This window comes from Peromyscus californicus, unplaced genomic scaffold, assembly GCF_007827085.1.
Source record: "Peromyscus californicus insignis strain IS unplaced genomic scaffold, ASM782708v3 Scaffold_8__1_contigs__length_139910024, whole genome shotgun sequence".
In the NCBI taxonomy this organism is placed as follows: Eukaryota; Metazoa; Chordata; class Mammalia; order Rodentia; family Cricetidae; genus Peromyscus; species Peromyscus californicus.
Window position 1 is genome coordinate 81,192,854 of NW_026294606.1, and position 25,845 is coordinate 81,218,698.

The 25,845-nt window shown below is 39.6% G+C and overlaps 1 protein-coding gene across 1 annotated transcript in view; it reads left to right on the forward strand.

The window, feature by feature from the left end:
- Window positions 1-25,845, forward strand: part of Ccdc7 (coiled-coil domain containing 7) — a 49,248-nt gene that overhangs the window by 16,175 nt on the left and 7,228 nt on the right. Inside the window, exons 5-13 of the mRNA XM_052729500.1 lie at window positions 441-461; window positions 720-752; window positions 1,915-2,069; window positions 4,685-4,746; window positions 6,154-6,210; window positions 8,383-8,458; window positions 20,198-20,228; window positions 20,609-20,698; window positions 25,763-25,842. Coding sequence (XP_052585460.1) covers window positions 441-461; window positions 720-752; window positions 1,915-2,069; window positions 4,685-4,746; window positions 6,154-6,210; window positions 8,383-8,458; window positions 20,198-20,228; window positions 20,609-20,698; window positions 25,763-25,842 — 605 coding nt within the window. The remainder of the gene's footprint in view (window positions 1-440; window positions 462-719; window positions 753-1,914; window positions 2,070-4,684; window positions 4,747-6,153; window positions 6,211-8,382; window positions 8,459-20,197; window positions 20,229-20,608; window positions 20,699-25,762; window positions 25,843-25,845) is intronic.

A 25,845-nucleotide genomic window follows, 5' to 3' on the forward strand; every position in this document is an offset into this window, starting at 1 on the left:
ACAAGACTATCGAGTTATACACAGAGGTCAACAACAAATGGCTGTTTGGGGGCCAAGATAGCCCAAGGTGATTTCCCCCTGAAACTGCACATCTCCACTATCATTTGGGTTAAAATGAGTTAATTGCCCCTTGTAGAATGTATAACGTGGGTGTGACAATTTTCTGGGAACTTCGTTTCACAAACAAAACATTAGATGTGAACAATTTATTCCGTAATCCTATGGAATAAAAAGCTATTTTTAATTCTAGCAGTAGTTGTGTATACAAAATGGACTAAACACCATAACCACAAAATTATTGCATCTGTGGTACCACAGATTTGTAGTTATTTTAGCAATATAAATCATAAGAATTTTAGCAAATTTATGACTCAAAATTGTAAGAGCTGCATGATGCTTATTTTATCGTTAAGTATACTAACAGAAACTTTGTCTTCCAGATCTTGGAGTCTCTTTTCAAGGTATGTGTTTCATTTCATTACAGCTGAAACTAAAGAGAAGAATGCATGTTAAGCAAAGACGATCTAGGTTTTGAAGTTGCAGAATTCCATGGTGGCTGCTAGATATTTTTAAGTTTCTGTTTGCATCTGTATGTTGCCCTAGCTCCATTCTGAACCCTGTGTGATGTGTGTGTGTGAGTCAGTAATGGTGCTTGGCAGATACAGGTTCCTAGACACATGTGTATTAACTCTTAATTTCCTTTTTATTCCTTTATGAAGTGGTTTCAGCAACAAGTCAACCAAATGGAGGAGGTAAAATATGAAACTTCTTAACTATTGATTACATTAGTAAGTATTTGACCCATTGGAAAATCTGTTTGAAGTTTGTATGAGGCAAATGTTTCAATGACCATTGATTATAAAGTAATATTTTGATTTAGGTTGAAAAATAATAAGTAGGTAGTAAAAATGTTTATCAGTGATTTGTGAGTTTTCTGCATGAGTCCAGGAGAGAATGGGATTTATTGGATCATTCTTTCTCCTAAAGAGTAATGAAAACTTCACTCACTTTCTTTTTTAAATTTACATAAAAGTGATAGAAATTTATCAACTTAAAATTTCTCCTCTGCTTAAAAGTCATGCATGATACAAGCAGACATAAAATTATATTGGCTTTTACAAAATGCATTGTGTCCTTTAATGATATCCTTTGCATTTTAGATTTTCAAAGACTTTGAACACTAGAGTGAGAACAATTGGTCTCCGTCTTCAGGACTTTGAATTCTCTTTTGGGAGAGATTGTGAATAGTCCTCTAGCATGAAAGAATAGTTTCCCAGGTAGCTTCAGGGATTGTTCAGAATTATTCTGCCATTCTTTTGGCTGTGCTTATCATTGCCCCTAGTTAAACACTCTTAAAAAAAAAAGAAAGAGGCTTGCTATTCGGGATAGAACTAGAGGGTAAAGACAGAAAAGTGTAATCTTCACTCAGAAGACTCTCTTCATTTTTGTTCCCTCTAGCATAAAACAGCTAAAGGTGTCTAAATGCTTCCCCATGCAAAATGAAAGCAAATTGACATCTGGGATTTAGTAGTAGAGAGTCATAACTTTATCATTGTCTTTCTATAATTTATTACAGCAGAATATTCTTAGAAAAAATATTAGGTGAAACAATTGATTTAGAATTGTTCTTGTAAATATTTTTGAGTTGCATTTGTTGTTGTTAAGTCTTCTTAAAATTTTTATATAGCAAAATAGTAAATGTCAGCTTTGACATATAAATATCCTGAGTGAGCTGTAGCTCTATTTACAGTGAAGTGCCCTCTGATGCATTTGTAACTATTATACAGGTGTTTGGATACAGCTAACTATGAGATTAAATAAAAGTTATTCAGACTGATAAAGGGAAATAATGAAATGCTTTTGAAGTATGAGATCAAATGGGTTTTTAGTAACTGGTCAATTTTGTTACTTTAGATAGGTAAAGACCAAAGCATTTTAGAAGCAGATCTTCCATCAGATGACAAATCGGTCCATTTAAACATTACACAAATAGCAAATCTGGTACATAAATTTGAAGATCTGAAAAGCCGCCTAAGAGAGCACAAGGGATCCCTGGTGTCCAAATACGTGTGAGTGCAATATAAGGATTAATTGAGTTAAAATCAGTAACTAGCATTGGATGTAAGCTAATTCAATGTTATTGCTTTACAAAGAACTTCTAAATGATATATGAATGTTTAGTTGCTTTTTTTTTGATTTGGAGTTTTAATAGTCTGAGATGGTATTATTCAGTGTAGTAGACATTAGCCACAGAGGCTATTCAAATCGAATTTAGTAAATAAATTGGCTTCTGGATCATACTAAACACATTTTAAGTACTCGACAGCCATATATAGCTATTATTTAAAACTTCTGTTGGATAGTACTCTCTTTAAAACATCTGGATTTTAAACACGCTTCTGAATGCTGAAATAGAATAGTTGAAATAGATTTACATCCTGTCCCTCCTTTTCCTTCCTCCAGCCCTTCCCAGGTGCCCTCCCATGCCCCCTCAAATTAATAGCCTCTTTTCCTTTTTTATTATTACGTACGTACATGTATGTATTATATGTATGCACAAATACATAATTACAACCTGCTGAATTTGTTGTTGTTGTTTGTGTATTATGGTTTCAGGGCTGACTATTCTGCATTGGACAGCCAGTAAAGAGAGCTCATCTCTGAGACAGGCTAATTTTTCTCCCAGCAGTCAATAATGGTCTCTAATTCTTTGCTAGAGGTGGGGCCCTGCAAAAATTTTCACCTTCCAATTAGTATGTCCGTTGATACTGCCACTGTTATCCAGGCTTGTTTATGCAGCCATTTCTAGGAGAGATGGTTTCACGGCGCACTTCCTGGTATTTTGGCTCTTACAATCTTTCCACCCCCTTTTCTGAGATGTTCTCTGAAAAATAGATTTAGAATGTAGTTGGGTATTATGCAGGTTTAGCAATTTAGTGATGGTAGATTCTTTTTTAAGGTCCGTTATCTCACTAGCTGTGTTTCTAATACTAGACATGATTTTCTTTCTAGTGAATGGGCCTTATGTCCAGTCACAGCGCTGCTGGTTACCAACTTGTGAATGCCACCATTGCACCCTTATGCACATCTTGCCATGTTCTTCACTGTCATAGTTCAACTGCATCGGACTCTTTAGTTGCTTCCCTCGCTTGGCAGCTTGCAAAGTATCTTCTGGTACTATGGAAGCTAGACTACAGGAAGGAAGCTTTCAGATCAGATACAGCTCAGATCATGAGTCCTGTGTCTGAAGTATGCAGCTCCTTCAGCAATAGTGTTCTACCCTCAACCCTCAAGAGGCAACCAAGGTCTATAGATAGTCTAATATTGTTTTAGGAGTCACTCAAGATACCTTAGTTTTTGGGTTTTGAGGCGATCATTATCACCTAATTGACATAACTTCCTGTTAGGTAGATTGGTAGGTAGGTAAAAAGATAGATAGATAGATAGATAGATAGATAGATAGATAGATAGATAGATACATACATACATACATACATACATACATACATACATACATACATATAGATACATAGATAGATAGACAGACAGACATGCATAGATACATATATACATAGATACATACATACACAAATAGACATATAGACAGACAGACAGCTATACACTTATATGTACTGTGTATAATTTTAGGTAAATATGGAACAATAGGATTTCTTGAGGCTTTTTCTAGAAATCTTGGTGTTATTTGTCCCTCCTCTGTCTCTCGCCTTCTGTCTTGACCTCCCTCCCCTCCTCTCTAGCTGAACCCCCTCCATGTTTTTTCATTTCCCATTTCATATCACCTGTATCCTGCTATTCCTTCTCACACTCCTCCCCCATGCCTATGGTCCCTGTATACTTTCTTAGTTTTAGTCATTACTCTATGTTTTATGCTCACATCTGAGAATTTGGATCTAGAAACCACAGATGAGAGAGAATCTTGTGTTTCTGGGTCTTGCATATCTGAATTTGATCAAGTGAATCCTAGTAGCAAATTCAATGTTTGTTTAAAAATTTTAAAACGAGGTTTAGAATTGTACTCTCAACCACTTTTCATGAAGAATATATAAAGCACTTTCATATTGTTAAAAGAAAAACTCATAGTTGGGAGAGGATGATACTCAGTATGCAATCTCTTCATGTGCTTTCTATGAATTGTTATTATGTCAGCGCTGTAAGAAGGCTTCTTTACATTTTTGAGCTGTTTGTTGTCAAGAATATTTTTGAATGTATATTAGTGTTTACATTTGACATTTAAATGTCTTCTGTGCACAAGGTATTTTTCTCGTTATCACCTGGAAGCCTCGTAACTACTTTATGAGAAAGGTATTAGTGGATAAAAGTTTTAACAGATAAAGAATCTAGAGAGAGACATGCAGCAGCGAGCTCCAGGCCACACAGACACAGGTTTGGAGAGGGTAGTCTCACTCTCAGGCTGATCTTACCACCACTTGGTTCTAAATGCTACTGGTGTATTTCATTGTATCCTGGAATATATGATTCACAGAATTTGGCCTTTATAATATAGGATGGTTTTACTATTCATTTATCTAATTAACTATGAATGAAGGATAATTGATAGGTTAACTTTTATTCCACCAACCTTATATGTCTAGTCTGTAAAGTACAGTTCCTTGGGCATGTAACTTATATGAAGATATGTTTTATTTATTGGCACTCTTAACAGCGATAAAGAGACTCCATCAGTCCCAGTGAAAACTTATGAAGGTGTAGAGAAGCAAATTGAAGGTAATATATTATAAATGCTTAAGTTTTATATAGTTCCCTAACTATATTAGCACTTCGATATTTAAAGCTTAATTTTTACAATTAAAAAATTACACAATGGAGATCTCATCTGTTTCCCCTTCCTAGGACAGTCCATGTGTCTGGGTCTTCCCTGTTAGTTAGCTTCTCTGGAGTTGTAGGTCGTTGTAGTGGGTAGCCATTCCAGCTTTGCCTGATTATCCTTTGCTTTATATCTAGTATCCACTTATGGGTGGGTACATACCATGTTTGTCCTTCTGAGTCTGGGTTACCTCACTCAGAATGATATTTTCTAGTTCCATTCATGGGACTGGACTAGGCTCTCTGCATGACGAGACAGTTGTGTAGCTTGATCGGCTTGGGGCCTCTCTGGCAGTAGGATCAGAATCCATCTCTGGTGTATGAGCGGGCTTTTTGGAACCCACTACCTATGACGGAACACCTCATGCATCCTTGAGGCAGGGGGAAGGGCTTAGACTTGCCTCTACTGGATGTGCCTCCCCATGAGAGGCCTTCCCTTCTTGTGGGTGGGAATGGGAGGTCAATTGAGAGGGGAAGGCTGGGGGTGGGGCAAGAGGAGGGAAGAGGGGGATCTTTGATTGGTGTGTAAAATGAATGAAAAAATTTTCTTAATAAAAAAATAAGAATATAAAAAAATTATACAGTGGTAAACTGAAGACACTGTTCAATAGGGAGTTTGATATTTCAATACAAGTTTTATTATAGTTTGGATTTGGGAAACTTAAAAGATTAATGCCAAGCAAAAGAGATGGCTCAGCAATTAAGAGCACTGGCTGCTTTCCCAGAGGGCCCAAGTTTGATTCCCACACCCCCATGGCAGCTCACACCTGTCTGTAACTCGAGTTACAGAGGATCTGATTCTCTCCTCTGGTGTCTGCAGGCATTGCACACATATGGTGCAGATACATATATGCAGGCAGAACACTCAAACACATGAAGTAAAAAGTAAATACTCTTCAAGATGAATGCTATTATGATTTGGCTGTTGTTCCCATGAAGTTGTTTTGTCTTCCGCTTGGGAAAATCATTAAAATTAAAAATTTAGACTGTGAACTCAATTAGTGCATAGGATTGCTATATAAAATGTAGGGGGTCACTGGCAGCAGGACCAGGATTTGGAGCCTATTACCAATGGAGGGATACCTTGCTCAGCCTTGATACAGGGGGAGGGGCTTGGTCCTGCCTCACCTTGATAAACCAGGCTTTGTTGACTCTGAGGAGTGGATGGAGTTCAGGGTAGGGGAAAAGTGGGAGGTGAGCGAGAGGAAGGGAGGGAAGGGAAACTGTGGTTGATATGTAAAATGAAACAAAGAGAGCTTTTAAGTAAAAAAACAAATGTATAATGGCAGATACTTGTATCTATTTCAGACTTCATAAAATCCCACTCAACTTTTGAATCTCAAGTTGATTCTGAAACTGAGCCAGGTAAGTGACCATTCATTTAAACATCATCATATTAACACCTCCTAAAGGCTTCATAACCTTCCCAGTTACCACCACTCACTGGGGACCAAGTGTTCATGTACATGGACCTGTGGGGGACATTCTCATCCACAACACCATAGTAAGAAACCTCTGTATTCTTGCTGCTTTCAAGGTTTTGTCTGCTTTGTTTGTTTGTTCTTAAGAAAGGGTCTCATGTATCCCAGGTTGGCCTCAAACAACAGCTCAGCAGCCTGGAAGCTCTGTCTCTTGTCTGTGCACGAGTGATCATTGCAGGAGTCTTTGTATCCAGTGTGCAAGTACCTGTACTGGGACCTGTTGAGATTTTTAGTATCAAAGACTGTTTAGGATTCTCCTGTGTGTGTGTGTGTGTGTGTGTGTGTGTGTGTGTGTGTGTGTGTCTGTGTATCTGTGTGTTTCACACCAAGGGAATCTGTTTCAGGTAGCTGGTGGTGGTGACCCATATAGCTTTGCCATATGGGACATAATGATGACCACAATGACCATAATGATGGTAGTGCCAGCACTGAGATATGTCACCTATGGAATGTGCATGGGTTCAGGTTCTGTACCTCAAGGGGGCATGGGCTAGCAGTGACTGTGAGGTCTGCATGCTGCTGTATTCTGAGCTACTGCTTCCTCAGCAGCCTCAGTGGAGATGTTGCATCTGCAGCTCTGGTGTCTGCATTGCTGGTGCTTTCAGACTGCAGCAGCTGTGGAAACTTACATGCTCTGGTAGTGGCTTTTGTGGCTGAGTCCTGGGCATATAGAAGATTGAAGATTGGGTTGCAGTGCTGTGTGCACACTGTGCAGTTCTGGGGTCCTGGGGACTTCTCAGATGCAGGGATGGTTTTCCTAGCTGCTTGTATGGGAGGGAGAGAAGTCTGGTGTGATTTTCATCTTTTATCTCTATACAAGGTTATTTTGGTCCCTTTGGCTTCTTCAGATTTTTCTCTTCATCTTTGATATTTCTGAAGGTTGAATAGTATGAAACGTTTCAATTGTTTACGTTTTCTAGCTTCAGGCCAGCCAGATGGCTGAGCAGGTAGAAGCACTTACTGTACAAGGGATGAGTTGTGTGATGAGTTGGTGGCGAGTTAAATCAGGACCCATGCCAGAGTGGGAGAACACAGAATCCCCAGTGAGCCCTGTCACAGCCACCCCACATACACATCAAGCACAACTACACAGTTATAACAAAAATGTTAAATGATACATGATTTGGTGTCTGTTATTAATTCTAGAATATTTGTAGCCATTATCACCTCACATCTTTCTTTTATTTCCCTCTTTGTCACTGGTTACCCCCATTAGGCATATATTACACCTTTTAAAAACATACCATCTTATCGATCTTGAATACTCGATTGCATTTTTGTCTCATTTGTTTCTCCATTTGGGGAGTTTCCAATGAGTTTTGTGCTCAGTGACTTTTTTCAAGCAAGTTATTTTAACGATTTGCAAAATGCCCTTAAGAATTATCTAAAAATGTGCAGGTTGTTTTCCAAAGGATTCCAAGTATTTAATCACATTTTTTCTGTCCTGACAGTAGCCATATAGAGTAGGCATATTTATTAGACAACAATAGACTATTGTCTGGTTATTATGATGATTAAAAGAGCCCACACAGGTTAAAACACATTAGTGTGATTGGCACAATGCAAGTGCTTCTAAAAGAGTAACAGTGATGATTCTGTATTGTTTATTTTTATTTACTGCCTGTATCAATCACAAAACATTCTTTGTTACAGTGTTATAGAGCTTTAGCATTTCTTTTTACCTATTTATTAGAGTTTTTGCTTATATTGCCCATCTGCTCTTATATGTAGACAGGTTTTTCCTAGGTAATAAATACTTTAATTAGTTGTTTAAAATTCCTGCCTGATAAACTTAAAAACACCTGCTGTATCTGAATCCTGTGATCATAATTACTTATCTCTTCAGACTGTGTTTTCTGCCTCTGAATATACCTTATATTATAACTATTTCCTGTTGGAAGCCAGAGACAATATAGAAGGTAAAATAAAATAAGGTAAATGTGATTGAAAGTACCGTGTCACCTCCTTATGCTTGTTTAGTTTCCCCATCTATGTCACTGAATTATATGATCATATAAGTGCAGCCATTATAATACCTTTATATTTTTTGTAATAGAAGCTCCTTATTCAGTGACTGATCGGATGAATGTGATGATGAACATATTTAAAAATCAGACAAATATGTTAGAGAGGTAAGCTTTGAAAATAATTATTTCTTATTTTCTAGTTATAAAATTCAGTTCATAGAATAGAAACATTGGGAGCATAGATAAGAAATAAGGCTGTCATCAAAAGCTGACCTCTTAAATGTATGTATTTATCTATGTATATATATGTGTACGTGTATGTATGTATATGTGTATATGTGTTTTTATATGACTTTAATTATCACATGTATAATTTTAAATTTTTAAATTACAAATACACAGGTTATAAATATATGCTTTGGAAAAAACTATGCTGATTCCTCAAAAAATAAAAAAGTAAAAATGAAACATTATCCAACAATCCATTTCTGAGAGTATACTTAAAAAATGTCAGGGAAGTCTTTTTTTTTTTTTTTTTTTTTTTTTTTTTTTTTTTGGTTTTTCGAGACAGGGTTTCTCTGTGTAGCTTTGCGCCTTTCCTGGAACTCACTTGGTAGCCCAGGCTGGCCTCGAACTCACAGAGATCTGCCTGGCTCTGCCTCCCGAGTGCTGGGATTAAAGGCGTGCGCCACCACCGCCCGGCGTCAGTGAAGTCTTGAAGAGACACATATACACATCTTTTCTTCAGCACTGTTAATAACATCAAAACACAAATTTCCAGCAATGGGTGACTAGAGAAAGAAAATGTGGCACAATGGATCATTAGTCTTAAAAGAAATATGGACAGATATGACAATGTAAATAAAACATGGGGACATTATGCTAAATCAAATAAGCCAGCCACAAAAAGACAAAAAGTATGTGGTGTCCCTTACATGAGATACCAGAGTAGTAAAATTCACAGAATGTAAAGCAGTGATTGGCGAGGAATGAGGAGAAGGGTAAGCAACAATTGCTCTAATGCATGCAGAGCTTCGTGGCTTTTCCCCGACCACTGGGGCCTGTTCGTTGGTGTCCTCTGGTTCTCTTCACGTTTTGGCAGTTGTGTTGGTGAAACTTCACAGGTGTAGCTTCTGATGTTATCAAGTGATATGACCTCACAGAAAACTCCCTGATCCTCTGGCTCTTACAATCTGTCTACACCCTCTTCCCAAATATTCCCTGAGCTTAGCTTTTAGAGTGTTTTGTAGAGGTAGCCGTTGGGACTGGGATCCACAACTGTGCATTTTGATTGGTTGTGGTTTTCTGTCATGATCTCTGTCGGTTGCAAAGAGGAATTTCCTTGATGAGGAGTGAAGACTACACTTATCTGTTGTATAAATACAAATGTTTATATTAAGGATTGTGTTGCCTTATTAAATTAGTGATTATAAATTCTCCTCCAATAACCATGATTTCACTAGCACTGAGTATTTAGCTAGTTTTCCAGCGCCAAGCATGGTTTCCCTCATATTGAGTGGGTCTTAAGTCCAATTAGAGAACCAGTGGTTATCAACAAGAGACCTATGCCAATACTTCATCATATCGTGCTGGCCATTAATGTGGTTATTGGACATCACAGTGGAGTGGCACTGTTGGTTGCTTCTCTCCTTTGGAAGCACATGATGCCTTTTGTTACCATGAAAGCTAGTCCTCAGGGAGAGGCCATTCAGGTCAGCTCCATTTCAGGGGTCTCTGAGCCTTGTTTCAAAGTGCATGGTATCCTCGGCAATAGGAACTTATGTTCTACCTCTGAGGAACAGCCAAGGGCAACAGCAGTGGGTTATATGCTTGGGGAGGCCCTTAGCCCTGGCCAACAACTCAAAAGAAGACTTCTTGTGTCTGGTACTGGGGTTTCCGTGAGGTGGTCTTTGGCTCTTGGAGGAAGCACCATCAGTCCAGATGAGAACAGTTTATGGGAACTATGTATGTACATTTACACACTATATTACATGCACTGTAGGTTTGTAAATTAAATGGTTAATAGTGTGTTTCCTCATGGCCTTTTCAACCATCAGCGTTGTTATTTTATATACCTACCTTCATCTACTGTATTCCTCTCCCTCCCTCTTCCACAAGGCTTTTCCTCTATCCAATCACTTATATCTGACCACTCATGCTTTACCTTCCTCCCACGTTCTTCTGTAGTTACTTCCCCCCTCCCCCCTCAGGAGCCCCCTTTGCCCACGTCCATTATCAGATCACTGTATCCTCCCACCCCCTTTACCCTCTTCCCACCTTCTCCTGTACATACCATTCGTCAGTGGTAGGGCATGTAGGTTTTTTCTATCTCCTAGTTATTGTGAACAGAGGAGCAATGAACATGGCTGAGCAAATATCTGTGAAGTATGGTACAGAGTCCTGTGGGCATGTGCCAAGGAGTGGTGTAGTTGGATCATATGGGAGATGTATGTTTAGCTTTTTGAGACTTCTCCACACTGATTTCCACAGGGGCAATCCTACCAACAGTGAATGAGGGTTGCCCCGCCGCTGGCATCCCCTCTGGCATTTGTTGTCTGTTGTTCCATTGATCTTTGTCTTCTGACTCAGGGAAGATGAAATATCAAAGTTTGTTTGATTTGCATTTCCTTAATTGCTAGGGATTATGAGCACTTTTGGAGATGTTTCTAGTCATTTTAATAATTATGGCGTTGTATCTCTTGCTATATGCTGCTGTACTCATTCCTTTCTTCAGCCCAAAATAATGATTCCTGTATTTCCCTTAGGCTTGTTGTGTTGTTTATAATAGTTTTATTAAAACTACAGTTTCCCCTCCCTCCTTTCCTCCTGTCCCCTCCCCTGCTTCTCTTCTACACCCCTTCCCCAAACACTCCTCCTCTGTCTCCATTCAGAAAGGGTAACGTCTCCCATGAAAGTCAACGGCACATGACATATCAAGTTGAGGCAGGACCAAGCTCCTCTCCCCTGCATCAAGGCTGAACAAGGCATCGCACCATAGGCAATAGGTTTCAAAAAACCAACTCATGAACCAAGGACAGGTCCTGGTCCCACTGCTAGGGGCCCCACAACAGACCAAACTACACAACTGTTAGAGGTTCTAGGTTGGTCCCATGAGGCTCCCTAGCTGTCAGTCTAGAGTCTGTGAGCTCCCACTAGCTTAGGTCAGGTGTGTCCGTGGGTTTCCCCATCGTGATCTTGAACCCCCTTGCTCATATACTCCCTCCTTCCTCTCTTCAACTGGACTCCCAGAGCTCAGCCTTGTGCTTAGCTTTGTATCTCTGCATCTTCTTCCATCAGTTACTGGATGAAGGTTCTATGATGACAATTAGGGTAGTCACCAATCTGATTACCTGAGAAGGCCAGTTCAGGCATCCTCTCCACTATTGCTAGGAGTCTTAGCTTGGTTCATCCTTGTGGATTCCTGGGAGTTTCCCTGGCACCAGGTTTCTCACTTACCCCATGCTGGCCCCCTCTATCGTGATATCTCTTTCATTGCTCTCCCTCTCCATCCCTCCCTTAACTTGACCATCCTGATCCCTCATGTTCCCATCCCCCATCTACTCCCTTCTACTCCCCTCCCCCACCCCCAATTTACCCAGGAGATCTCATCTATTTTCCCTTCCCAAGGCGATCCATGTGTCCCTCTTAGGGTCCTCCTTGTTACCTAGCTTCTCTGGGGGCTGTGCATTGTAGCCTGGTTTACCTTTGCTTTACATCTAATATCCACTTATGAATGAGTATATACCGTGTTTGTCTTTCTGGGTCTGAGTTACCTCACTCGGGATTTTTTTTTTCCTATTTCCATCCATTTGCCTGCAAATTTCATGCTGTCATTGTTTTTTACTGCTGAGTAATACTCTATTGTGCAAATGTACCACATTTTCTTTATCCATTCTTCAGTTGAAGGGGCTCTAGATTGTTTTCAGATTGTGGTTATTATGAATAATGCTGCTATGAACATAATTGAGCAAGTGTCCTTGTGGTATAATTGAGCATCCTTTGGGTATATGCCCAAGAGTAGTATCACAGGGTCTTGAGGTATATTGATTCCCAATTTACTGAGAAACTGCCATACTAATTTCCAAAGTGGCTGTACACATTTGCATTCCTACCAGCAGTGGAGGAATGTTCCCCTTACTCCACATCCTCTCCAACATAGGCTGTTATTAGTTTTTGATCTTAGCCATTCTGACAGGTGTAAGATGGTATCTCAGAGTCATTTTGATTTGTATTTCTCTGATGACTAAGGATGTTAAGCAGTTCCTTAAATGTGTTTCAGCCATTTGAGATTCTTCTGTTGAGAATTCTCTGATTAGATCTGTACCCCATTTTTAATTGGATTATTTGGTATTTTGATGTCTAGTTTCTTGAGTTCTTTATATATTTTGTAGATCAGCCTTTTGTCAGATGTGAGGTTGGTGAAGATCTTTTCCCATTCTGTAGGCTGCCGTTTTGTCTTATTGACATTGTCCTTTGCCTGACAGAAGCTTTTCGGTTTCAGACGGCCCCATTTATTAATTATCAATCTCAGTGTCTGTGCTACTGGTATTATATTCAGGAAGTGGTCTCCTGTGTCAATGAGTTCAAGACTACTTCCCACTTTCTTTTCTATCAGGTTCAGTGTAACTGGATTTATGTTGAGGTCTTTGATCCTCCTGGACTTGAGTTTTATGCATGGTGACAGATATGGATTTATTTGCATTCTTCTACATGCCACCATCCAGTTATGCCAGCACCATTTGTTGAAGTTGCTTTCTTTTTTCCATTGCACAATTTTGGCTTCTCTGTCAAAAATCAGGTGTATGGATGTATGTCAGGGTCTTCCATTCAATTCCATTGATGCACGTGTCTGCTTTTATGCCAATACCAAACTGTTTTTATTACTATAGTTCTATAGTAGAGCTGAAGTCGGGTTGATGAACCTCCAGAAGTTCCTGTATTTTACATGGTTGTTTTAGTTATCCTGCTTTGTTTTGTTTTTTTTCATATAAAGTTGAGTATTGCTTTTTCAAGGTCTGTGAAGAATTGCGTTGAGTATCAGGGTAACTGTAGCCTCATAAAAAGAGTTTGGCAATGTTCCTTCTGTTTATATTATGTGAAACTATTGAGGAGTATTGGTATTGGCTCTTCTTTGAAATCCTGGTAGAATTCTGCACTGAGACCATCTGGCTGGGACTTTTTTTGGGTGGGAGACTTTTAATGACAGCTTCTATTTCCTTAGGGATTATAGGTCTATTTAAATTATTTATCTGGTCTTAATTTAATTTTGGTATGTGATATCTATCCAGACAATTGTTCATTACTTTTAAATTTTCCAATTTTGTGGAGTACAGGTTTTTGAACTATGGCCTAATGATTCTCGGGATTTCCTCAGTGTCTGTTGTTATCTCCCCCTTTTCATTTCTGATTTTGTTCATTTGGATATTCTCTCTCTGCCTTTTGGTTAGTTTGGATAAGGGTTTGTCTATATTGTTGTTTTTCTCAAAGAACCAACTCTTTGTTTCATTGATTCTTTGTATTTTGTTCTCTTTGTTTCTATTTTATTGGTTTCAACCCTCAATTTGATTAGTCATCTACTCCTCCCAGAGGAGTTTGCTTCTTTTTGTTCTAGAGCTTTCAGGTGTGCTGCTAAGTCACTAGTGTGAAATTTCTCCAAATTCTTTGTGTAGACACTTAGAGCTATGACCTTTCCTCTTAGCACTGCTTTCATAGTGTCCCATAAGTTTGGGTATGTTGTGCATTCATTTTTTGTTGAATTCTAGGAAGTCTTTAATTTCTTTCTTTATTTCTTCCTTGACCTAGTGGTGATTCAGTTGGGCATTGTTCAATTTCCATGAGTTTGTAGGCTTTCTGCAATCTGTACTGTTGTTGAATTCTAACTTTAAGCCCTGGTGATCTGATAAGATACAGGGGATTATTCCAATTTTTTTTATAGCTGTTGAGATTTGATTTGTGACCAAGTATGTGTTCAATTTTAGAGAAGATTCAGTGAAGTGCTAAGAAGAAGGTATATTCTTTTGTGTTTGGATGGAATGTTCTATAGATGCCTGTTAAGCCCATTTGAATAATAACATCTGTTAGTTCCCTTATTTTTCTGTTAAATTTCTGTCTGACAGACTTGTCCATTGTGAGAGTAGGGTATTGAAGTCTCCCACAATTAGTTTGTGTGGTTTTGATATGTGATTTAAGCTTTAGTAGTGTTTCTTTTACAAATGTAGGTGCCCTTGTATTTGGGGCATCAATATTCAGAATTGAGACTTCATCTTGATGGATTTTTCCTATGATAAATATGAAACATCCTTATCCATCTCTTTTGATTAATTTTAGTTTAAAGTCTATTTCGTTAGATATTAGGATAGTTACACCAGCTTGCTTCTTTCCATTTGATTGGAAAACCTTTTCCCAACCTTTTACTCTGAGGTAATGTCTGTCTTTGAAGTTGAGGTGTGTTTCTTGTATGTAACTGAAAGATGGATCCTGTTTTTGTATCCATTCTGTTACCCTGTGTCTTTTTATAGGTAAATTGAGTCCACTGATATTAAGAGATATTAATAACCAGTGATTGTTAATTCCTGTTTTTTGGTTTTTTTTTTTTTTTAGTTTTGGTGGTGGTGGTAGAAGTGTCTATGTTTCCTTTCTATAGGATTTGCAGGTGTGAGATTATCTATTGCCTGTGTTTTCATGGGTGCAACTATCTTCCTTGGGTTGGAGTTTTCCTTCTAAGCACTTTCTGTAGGGCTGGATTTGTGGATCGATATTGTTTAAATCTGGTTTTGTCATGGAATATTTTGTTTTCTCCATCTATGGTGATTGAATGTTTTCTGGGTATAGTAGTCTGGGCTGGCATTTGTAGTCTCTTAGTGTCTGTAAAACATCTGTCCAAGACCACCTCACTTTCAGAGTCTCCATTGAGAATTTGGATGCAATTCTGATAGGTCTGCTTTTATATGTTACTTGGCATTTTTTCCTGTGCAGCTCTTAATATTCTTTCTTTATTCTGTATGTTTAGTGTTTTGATTATTATGTGCCAAGGGGACTTTTTTTTTGGTCCAGTCTATTTGGTTTTCTGTAAGCTTCTTGTACCTTTATAATCTTGTCCTTCTTTAGGTTGGGAAAGTTTTCTTCTATGATTATGTTGAATATATTTTCTGTGCCTTTGAGCTGGAATTCTTCTCCTTCTTCTATCCCTATTTTTAGGTTTGGTCTTTTCATGGTGTCCCAGATTTCCTGGATGTTTTGTGTTAAGAATTTGTTGGATTTAACATTTTCTTTGACTGATGAATCTATTACTTCTATCATATCTTCAACACCTGAGATTCTCTCTTCCATCTCTTGTATTCTGTTGGTTATGCTTGCATTTGTAGTTCCTGTTTGCTTACCCAGATTTTCCGTTTCCAGAATTCCCTCGGTTTGTGTTTTCTTTATTGCCTCTATTTCAATTTTCAAGTCTTGAACTGTTTCCTTTGCCTGTTTGATTGTTTTTTCTTGGCTTTCTTTAAGGGATTTATTGATTTCTTCCATTTTTTGTTTGTCTTTTCCTTTATTTCTTTAAGGGAATTTTTCATTTCTTTTTTAAGGGTCTCTATCATCTTGATAAAGTTATTTTTTAAGGTATTATTTTTTCTGCTTCATCTGCATTGGGATGTTCAGGTCTTGCTGTTGTAGAATTACTAGGTTCTGGTGGTGCCATATTGCTCTTTATGTTGTTGAATGTATTCTTACACTGCTGTTTACCCATTTGGGTTTGGGATAATTATAGGAACAGGTGTTAATTCTTATGCTGTCTTTGTTGGATGGATCTTTGTTCCTTTATTGTCTGTTTCCTTTATTGTCTTTTGGCCTGAATGGGCAAGGGTTACAGTGATTGGCTGGTTGTCATGCCCAGTAGGGTTTCTCAGCTGAGGTTTGTGGGGGTTTGGGTGCCTAGGTCCAGTGTATCGTCCAGTTCTTCTGGCTGGTGTGGGCTTTACTCGTTGTGCCTGTGCCTATGGAGTTTGTTCTTCCAACTGGTGTAGGTTTTGCTATGCCTGTTCTTCCAACTTGTGCCTCTAGGGTCTGCTGATGTGCCTGGAGAGGGTTGTTCACAGGGAGGCTGCTGGGGTAGGTGGGATTGGGCAGTGGAGTGGGTCTGTTCTTCCAACTGGTGTAGGTGGTGCTTGTTCCTATAGCAGCTGTTGATGTTGCAGGGGATGGTTGGCTAGTGGGGAGGATGATGGGTTCGGTGGATTTGGTTAGCAGAGTGGGTCTTGTAGGTTAGAGTACAATGGATGGTGGTGGTGGTGGTTGAGCGGCCTGCCCTCGGGACTCTTACCTGCTGGCTGGCTGCTGGGGCTGAGATGGGAGGAGGAAAGGCTCGGGATGTTCCTTGGGACTTGGGGCCTAGAGATTGGAGCAATTTAGCTGGGAGATCCCAATTGGTGCAGGTGGTACCTGTGCCTCTAGGGGCTGCAGATATTCCAAGGGATGCTTGGCCAGGAAGAGGAGGAGTTAGGGTGATGGAGTGGGTCCTGTAAGTTGCAGAATCCAATGTGTGGCAGTCCAGCGGTGGTGGAGCAGCCTGCCTGCAGGACTCTTGCCTGTTGGCCATCTGCTGGGGCTCGTTTATAATTTTTTTTTTAAGGCTGCTCATGTCATCAAAATTTTTTCTTTGTCCTTCAATCATAGCAGACAGTGCGTCTGAATGTATTATTTTAGGTTGGCTGTCGTAGTCTCTTAGGACATGAAATGCATTGCTCCAAGCTGTTCTTGCTTTCAAAGTTCCCATTGAGAAATCAATTATTATTCTGATAGTTTTCCTTTATATGCGCTTTGTGTTTTTTCTCTTGTAGCTTTCTATATACTTTTCTTTGTTATGTAAACTTAGTGTTTTTTTAAACTAGGGTTTCACATTTATTTCAATGGTTCAGCAAATATACACACATGTATATGTACATACTTGTCATATATACACATGTGGAGATTAAGACAGAGAAAGCGTAGCAAAACACTAAAATTGGGAATCTAGGTAAAGAATGTGGAAATTTTCATTGTACTGCCTAGCTACTTTCCTGTAGCTTTGGAATTTTAAACACAAGGACACAGATTTCAATAATCGCATGAAGCTAGCCTACACTGTCTACAAATAGAAACACAGCAACAACAACAAATTCAGGACAGTGGAATTCTGGGAAGGATTAGCTCATGAGGGAGAACCTCACAGGAGCTTCTCTATTTGAGTATGAATGTTGGATTTTCCTTTCTAGGAATTATAATATAGTCCACACATTTTTTGTTCTTAGTATATATTTCCAAACTAGGAAAAGATAAAAACAATGGGATGAAGTGCTGTGGGATGTTCTGTATGGCAAATGTGTTGCTGATTAGTCAATAAATAAAACACTGATTGGCCAGTGGCTAGGCAGGAAGTGTAGGCGGGACAAGGAGGAGAATAAAGCTGGGAAGTGGAAGACTGAGTCAGAGAGACACTGCCAGGCACCACAATGAGAAACAGCATGTGAAGATGCCGGTAAGCCACGAGCCATGTGGCAAGGTATAGATTAATGGAAATGGATTAATTTAAGTTGTAAGAACAGTTAGCAAGAAGCCTGCCACGGCCATACAGTTTGTAACCAATATAAGTCTCTGTGTTTACTTGGTCGGGTCTGAGCGGCTGTGGGACTGGCAGGTGAGAGAGATTTGCCCTGACTGTGGGCCAGGCAAGGAAACTCTAGCTACAATGAAGTATATAAAAAATATTTTTGAGGGAAAATCACTACCCACGATTGTGTGTGCATGTGTGTGTGTGTGTGTGTGTGTGTGTGTGTGTGTGTGTGTGTGTGTATAAATAAACTGTTTTGCTTTGTATGATATAAGGGGGCTTTTGCTAAGGAAGTTACACTCCTGAGGTCAGGCTACAGAAATGTACTGCCTGTGAGCTTATCATCTTAGTTTCCAAGAGAAAGTTCAATCACCAATTCTCAACACTGATTAGTTTGACATTATGTAATATGTTTTTCTAAACAATTCCTATGGATTATATAACACACCACAGTAAGTATTTCAGAATAAAATTAGTGTTTTAACTCTGACATGCCATGGGAATTTTGTTTTCTGGCCTTGTCTATTTGGCTTTCTATATGCTTCTTATATTTGTGTGAGGGAGACTTTCTTGAGCTGAGGGGAGCTTTCTATGATTTCGTTTTCTATGTCATTGATTTCAGACTCCTTTCCCTCATCTATGACTATATTTTGAAGGTAGGTTTTTTTTTTTTCATGGTGTCCAACATTTACTGCGTGTTGGTTTCCTGTATTTTGTTTAATTTAATTAATGTTCCTCTTCTATTTGGTCCAGATCCTCCGTTTCATTTTTGGGACCTGATATTCTGTTCCCTATTTGATCCATTCGACTTGTCCAGCTTTCCTTTGAGGGTTCGAGTTTGGGCTACTGGGTTTTCCAGTCCCGTCTTCATTTCAGCTAGTTTCTTTCTCGTTCTCCTCGGCGCTTCTCTGTACTGATGAAATTCTGTTCTCAAGTCTTGGATTGTTTCCATCAGTCCCCTCAGCATAATGTCTGTGTTTTCTCGGCCTCACTCAGGCATTTATTCTTCTTAACATGTTTCTCTTTGCTTTCACTGAACTGTTTCTTTATGTCTTCTTTAAACATCGTTAGTTCTTTGAGGAGGTTTATTATTATCCTTTTAATTTCTGTGTCCTGAGATTCATCTAGGGCAGTGGTTTTCAACCTTCCCAATGCTGTGACTCTAATACAGCTCTTTGTGTTGTGGTGACCCCCAACCATAAAATTATTTTGTTGCTATTTCATAACTGTAATTTTGCTACTGTTATGAATCATAATGTAAATATCTGTGTTTTCCCATGGTCTCAGGCAACCCCTGTGAAAGGGTCATTTGACCCTCAAACGGGTTGCGACCCACAGGTTGAGAATCACTGATCTAGGGTATTCTCATTTGGCAAGCATTTTCTCAGGATTGGTAGGATTTTAAAGGAAGATACGGATTTGATCTTTCATATTGGGATATTCCTGTGGTGAGATCTAGGCATGTGAACTCCTTTGTTAGTTTTGTTAGAGGTTTAGCAGGGTGAGCAATCAGAGAGGATGTGAGAGTGGGTGGGTTCTAGAGGTTGGAAATGGCTTGGATGGAATGAAGTCTGGTGGGCAGAAGGGACTTGGACTGGTATAGAGTATGTTCTTCCTGTTCCAAGTTGGAAGTATGGGGATAGATAGGTCTGAGTGGAATGCTTAGATATGATATGGGAGTCTCCTGTGGTATGGCAAATAGGTAGGGAGGATACTGGCTTAACCCAAGAGCTCCTCTGCAGTGGAGGCAGGGAAGACAGGCCTAGGCTGGTGCGGTGATTATGGAACCCAGGCGTAATCTGGTAGGTTATGGGAAAGATGTGGATGAAGAGGTCAAGGGTGTTCACCAGGCTAGACTGTGGAGGAGGATGTGGGAAGTTAGGGTATGTCCTGGCAGACATCTACAGTGATGGTCAGATGGGGCTGGGATGTGGGATTTGGGACCCTGTGGAAGCCTGGGGGGTCACTTCTGCAAGGCAGGGCTGGCCAGACTAGCCCAGCATGCTGGGATCCAGGCTAGATCCAATGTGATATGGAAAAACAAGTATTGGGTGGGGAAGGTACTCATTAGGCTAAACTCTGGAAGAGGATGTGGGAAGTCTGGGTATGGTATGGTGTGGTAAAGGCCGCCCAAAGGGTCCTGTGGGCAGATGCCTGTAGAGAGGATCCTGGCAGGAGTCTAGATGTTGGCCACAGAACAAGAGAAAGTTGTGAGACTAGACAGGAGAGCCTGTTAAAAATCTTTAAAAAGAAAATGTAAATGTGCTCCATAACTAAAAATATGTATATATTTATTATAGTATAGTTACTTTTGGTCTGTTTTTCAGAGCTTTAAATGATCAGAGTATAATTGAGACTGTAAGTATAATGTTCCTAATTTGATATTGAACTTTACCCTTGATTTTTGGAGAGACTCCACAAATGGCCATTTTCTATTGTTGTAATTAGAGAGTAGCACTCACTCATTTCACCCAGCTTCTCTGAGCTCGTGAACTAGAAGGCATTGCATGTTCTTTTCACTTTCTAGACATCATGATCACTCAGAAACACTTCTGAAGTACTAAGCTGGAATCTCCTGCTCATCTAGGCATGTCATTCCCAATGGCAGAATAGAAATTAATGCTAGTGCTCATTCTTTTCATGCTTTAGTGACGTTAGTCTTACATTAATAACGAAGTATTGAAAGAAATCTTACTGAGATGCTTGACTTTAATTGGAATTATTTCATTTGTCTTTAGAAATATAAACAGATGGAAGCTGATTTTCAAATATTATTATTGGAGAAAACCCTACTGGAAGGTGAAATACGGAAGTTGAGGGAGTCAGAGGTCGGTATATGCAAGTGATAGTAATGCCATACAGTACCCAATAAGGTCTAATGTCATAGAGATGGGAATCAGAGTAACAATTAGTTGTCTTATGACACATTTCTAATAGTCATAATTTGTAGAAGCTCTGATTTAAAAACTCAAATTAATGTTCTAAAATTCTGTATTAACTATCAAATCCATAAGGATGCTATAAAAACAGAAACAGTTCAGTTATTATGAAAGGCATTTTTTCATTTTAACCTTTTTTCTTTTTATTTATTCTTCTCTCATACAATATCCCCATCTCCATCTCATTTCCCTCCACTCCTTTCAGTTCCCACCACCGAATCCCTTCTCCCCAAGATCCACTGCTCCTCCATTTCCCTTTAGAAAAGAGCAGGCCTCCCAGGGATATCAACCAAACATGGATAACAAGATGCAATAAGACTAGGCACAAACCCTCATCTCAAGACTGGGTGAGGCAACCCAGTAGGAGGAAAAGGGTCCCAAGAGCAGGCAGAAAGAGTCAGAGACACAACCCAATCCCACTGTTAAGGAGACCCACAAAAACACCAAGCTAAATAACCACAATATATATGCAGAGGACCTGGCGCAGACTCATGCAGGCTCCAAGGTTGCCACTTCAGTCTCTGTGATCCCCTATGAGCCATGGTTAGTTGATTCTGTCGGCTGTTTTCTCATGGTATCCTTGACCCCTCTGGCTCCCACAATCCTTCCTCCTCCTTCCCCTCTTCTATGAGTTTCCCAGAGTTCTGCCTAATGTTTGTCTGTGGGTCTCTGCATCTGCTCCCATCAGCTGCCAGAAGAAGCCACTCTGATGACAATTTGGGCTAGGTGCCTATCCATGAGTATAGCAGAATATCATTAGAATCATTTCATTGACTTTTTTTTTTTCTTTTTGGTTCTACCCTAGGAATCTGGGCCACCCTGCTTCTGGTTCCTGGCCATCCAGGCAGTGTCTGGCATGGGCTCCCAAATGAGACCAGTCACTGGTTGGCCACTCCCACAAGCTCTGAGCCACCATTGCCCCAGCACATCATGCAGGCAGGATAGGGTTTGGGTCCAAGGTTTTGTGGCAGTGTTGGTGTCCCAGTCCCATCACTGGAAGCCTTGCCTGGTTATAGAAGATGGCTGGTTCAGGCTTTATATCCTCCATTACTAGGAGTCCTTGCTAGGGTCACCCTCATAGGTCCAAGAAATTTCCACTGCACTAGGTTTCCACATTGCCCCCTAGATGTCCCCCTATTTCCAGCTCTCTCTCACTGTACTCTCTCGTTCAGTACCCCCCCTTCTCCACCTGATCCCTCCTGTTCCAATCCCCACTCACCCCTAGTCTACCCACAAAATCTATTCTATTTCACTTCCAGAGGAGATGCATGTGTTCCCATAGATCCTTCCTTGATACTTAGCCTCTCCAGGTTGTGGATTGTCGCATGATTATCTTTTACTTAACAGCTAATACCCACTTATGAGTGAGTATATATCATGTTTGTCTTTCTGGGTTTGGGTTGCCTTGTTCAAGATGATTTTTTTCTAGTTGTATCCATTTGCCTGCAAATTTCATGATATTATTTTATTGAACTGCTGAGTAATACTCTGTTGTGTAACTGTACCACATTTTCTTTACCCATTCTTTGGTTGAAGGACATCTAGATTATTTCCAGATTCTGGCTATTATGAATAAAGCTATTATGAGCATAACTGAACAAGTGTCCTTGTGGTAGGATGGACATCTTTTGGGTATGTGTCCAAGAGTGGTATAGCTGGGTCTTAAGGTAGATCGATTCCCAATTTTCTGAGGAACCACCATATTGATTTCCATAGTAGCTGTATGAGTTTGCACTCCCACCAGCAGTGGAGGAATGTTCCCCCTTGCTCCATATCCTCACCAGGATGAGCTCTCACTTGTGTTATTGATCTTGGATTTCTGACAGGTATAAGATGGAATCTCAAAGTAGTTTTGATTTGCATTTCTCTGCTGACTAAGAATGTTGAACATCTCTTTAAGTGGTTCTCAGCCATTTGAGATTCTTCTGTTGAGAAATCTGTTTAGATCTGTAATCCATTTTTAATTGGGTTATTTGGTTTGTTGATGTCTAGTTTCTTTAGTTCTTTATATAGTCTGGATATTAACCCTCCTTCAGATATGGAGTTGGTGAAATCTTTCCCATTCTGTGGGCTACCATTTTGTCCTATTGACAGTGTCCTTTGCCTTCCAAAAGCTTTCCAGTTTCATGAGTTTCATTAATTACTGATCTTAGTGCCTTCACTATTAGTGTTCTGTTTAGGAAGTTGTCTCCTGTGCCAATTTATTCAAGGATATTCCCTACTTTCTCTTCTATCAGGTTCAGTGTGTCTGGTTTTATGTTGAGGTCTTTGATCTACTTGAACTTGGGTGTTGTGCAGCATGATAAATATGAATCTGTCTGCATTCTTCTACACAAAAGCACCCAGTTATACCAGCACCATTTGTTGAAGATTCTTGCTTTTTTCTATTGTGTATTTCTGGCTTCTTTATCAAAAATCAGGTGTCCACAGGTGTGTAGATTTATGTTTGGGTCTTCAATTCAATTCTATTGATCAACATGTCTATCTTTATGCCAATATCATGTGGTTTTTATTGCTATAGCTCTGTAGTACAGCTTTCAATGAGGGATGGTGTTGGAATTTTGATGTAGATTGTGTTGAACCTGTAGATTGCTTTTGGTAGGATGACCACTTTTACTATGTTAATTCTACCAATCCATGAACATAGGAGAGCTTTCCATTTTCTGATATCTTCTTCAGTTTCCTGAAAGACATTTATATGGCAAATATTTGACTTCATAAATTTGTTAGTGAATGAGAGTCAGAATTTTGTCCCCACCCCCACCCTCTCGGAGTTAAAGACTGAATCCCAGGCCTTGTGATTGTTAGGCAAAACCTACCCCTGCACTAAATTCCCAGCCCCAAAGTCTTTTCAGTAAATCTTATGTTCTCTATGATTAGTTAATTATACCAACTAGTATGAGTAGAAATAAGTGGAATGCCAATGATACAAGAAAATTTGCTTCCTTTATATTTTCTTTTTTTGCTATTTTTATTCATGTTATAAATTCAAACCACAGGCAAGAGTCAAATAAAAGTCAAATTTTTTAAACCAGTTAAGTCACTGTGTGCGTAGCTGAAAGAAAACACTCTCCTTTTGGATTTTTGGAGATGTTTTTCTTACCCTGTACAGCAGGCTAGCCAAGACCTCACATCAACCCACCTGCCTAAATCTCTCAAGTGCTGGGACCATTGTGCCCATGGACTAATCTTGAGTCCACTTTTGTTGGTTACTTGATATTTCTTTGATACTGGAGGAGAAAGTAGATATTATTTTCCATCAATTCCCTCTCATTATTTAGTATTTACTGGTCTACAATGTGTATGAGTTTTTATAGGAAACATCTTTAAAAGCACACTAGGTTATTTGGGGATATAATAGTTCTCATTAAAATACATTACTAAGTTCCATATTTCTGTGTTTTTTATTTGATGTTCTGGTTGTTGAGATAATACCTTAAGTCCCTGATCCTCCTGCTTCACCTCCCAAGTGTTGGGTTTACAGATCAGCACCACTGTGTCTAGCCCCCGCCCCTCCTTTTTTTTTGAGACAAGGTTTCTCTGTGTAGCCCTGACTGGCCTTGAACTCGTAGAGATCTGCCTGCCTCTGACCCCTAAGTGCTGGGATTAAAGGTATGCACTACCACTGCCTGGCTGTAGTGTTTTATTTCAGAGGAATTATTTCACCCATGTTTATCTTATGATAAGTTTACCATGATAGCACATTTGTGTACATTGGAATTTTTAATATAAAATAACCATATGCTGCCTTCATTTGTCCTTATTATAATCTGTAATTTTAATAAGTGAAAACATTCTTTCTCTACATTCCTATATAAAATAATCTGGTCCTTCAGAGTGGTTCAAGAATATTTTGCCCAGGTATGCTGATATATACCTGCAATTGTACCATTTGAATAGGTGAGGCAGGAGGACCATGGCCTCATGTCCAGTCTAGACTACTTAGACCCTGTCTCAGAAATGTTTTAGCACATGTGTTCAGCTATGATGTGATGATGGCGTTGAGACACAGATGTGTACCAAGTATGCTGTACAATTTAGTATAATGTCAATTTCAATGTGTGTGCCATTCTGTTGGAATAAACGCCCGTTGAAGGCAGCTCTGCCAGCTCAATGATTCTCAACACAGTCTCACCTAAGTCACATCTGGTGTTTCAGTTTTCTTTGCAGTTACAGATAAACCCGTTTCACTTCAGGTTCAACCTCTACACATGAGTTTTCAGGTCTCTTTCAGGACAAGGGGCTGCGTCTTTTCCATAAACTTGTGTGTTCTGAGTCATTCGCCTTAGTTTTTTCAGTGTATCACTGATGGTATTTTTGCATGATGCCATCCTAACACGTCCTCCACGTCCCTCTTGCTCTACTCCAAGTACAGCACAGTGAGGTGACTTTTAGGAGCCATAGGGCACACCGTAGCAGAGCTGGAAAACTGTCGGAGGGAGTTAATGACTTCAGCAGATGAAATTGCTCAAGTGTATGGCTACAGAGGGTAGCGAGATCAGTAGTGAGTAAAATGCTTACCACGCAAACTGAGGAGCCGAATGTGGATTCCCCAGCACCCACGTAAAAAACTGGGTGCAGTGGTGCACCTATAACCCCAGCGCTGCGGCATGGAGATGGCCAGGTTCCAGGAGTCTGCTGGCCAGCCAGTCTAGCTGAAATGGTGAGCTTCGTGTTCAATGAGAGACTGTGTCTCAAAAACTCCAATAGAGAGCAATAGAGGAAGAGCCCTGACCTCTACACATCGTGTGTACCCCCATTCTTTCCCTTTATTGAAGTCTAAACACAAACAGCCTAGGTATGTCATTAATTTTGCTTTGTTTCTGTTCAGATACTTTTCCCTGAAACAGTAGAGTGACTCGCGGGGTGAAAGGAAAATCTCCGCAGTATATACTACTATGCACCTCCTATAACTCATGCTACTCTTATTTTGATTTGTTCAAAACTATATAGAAAGCAAAGCCTGCGAGCAAAGAAGATCGAAGCAAGAAACCTGCAAAACCAGAGAAGAAAAAAGATAAAGATTCAGAAAGGTA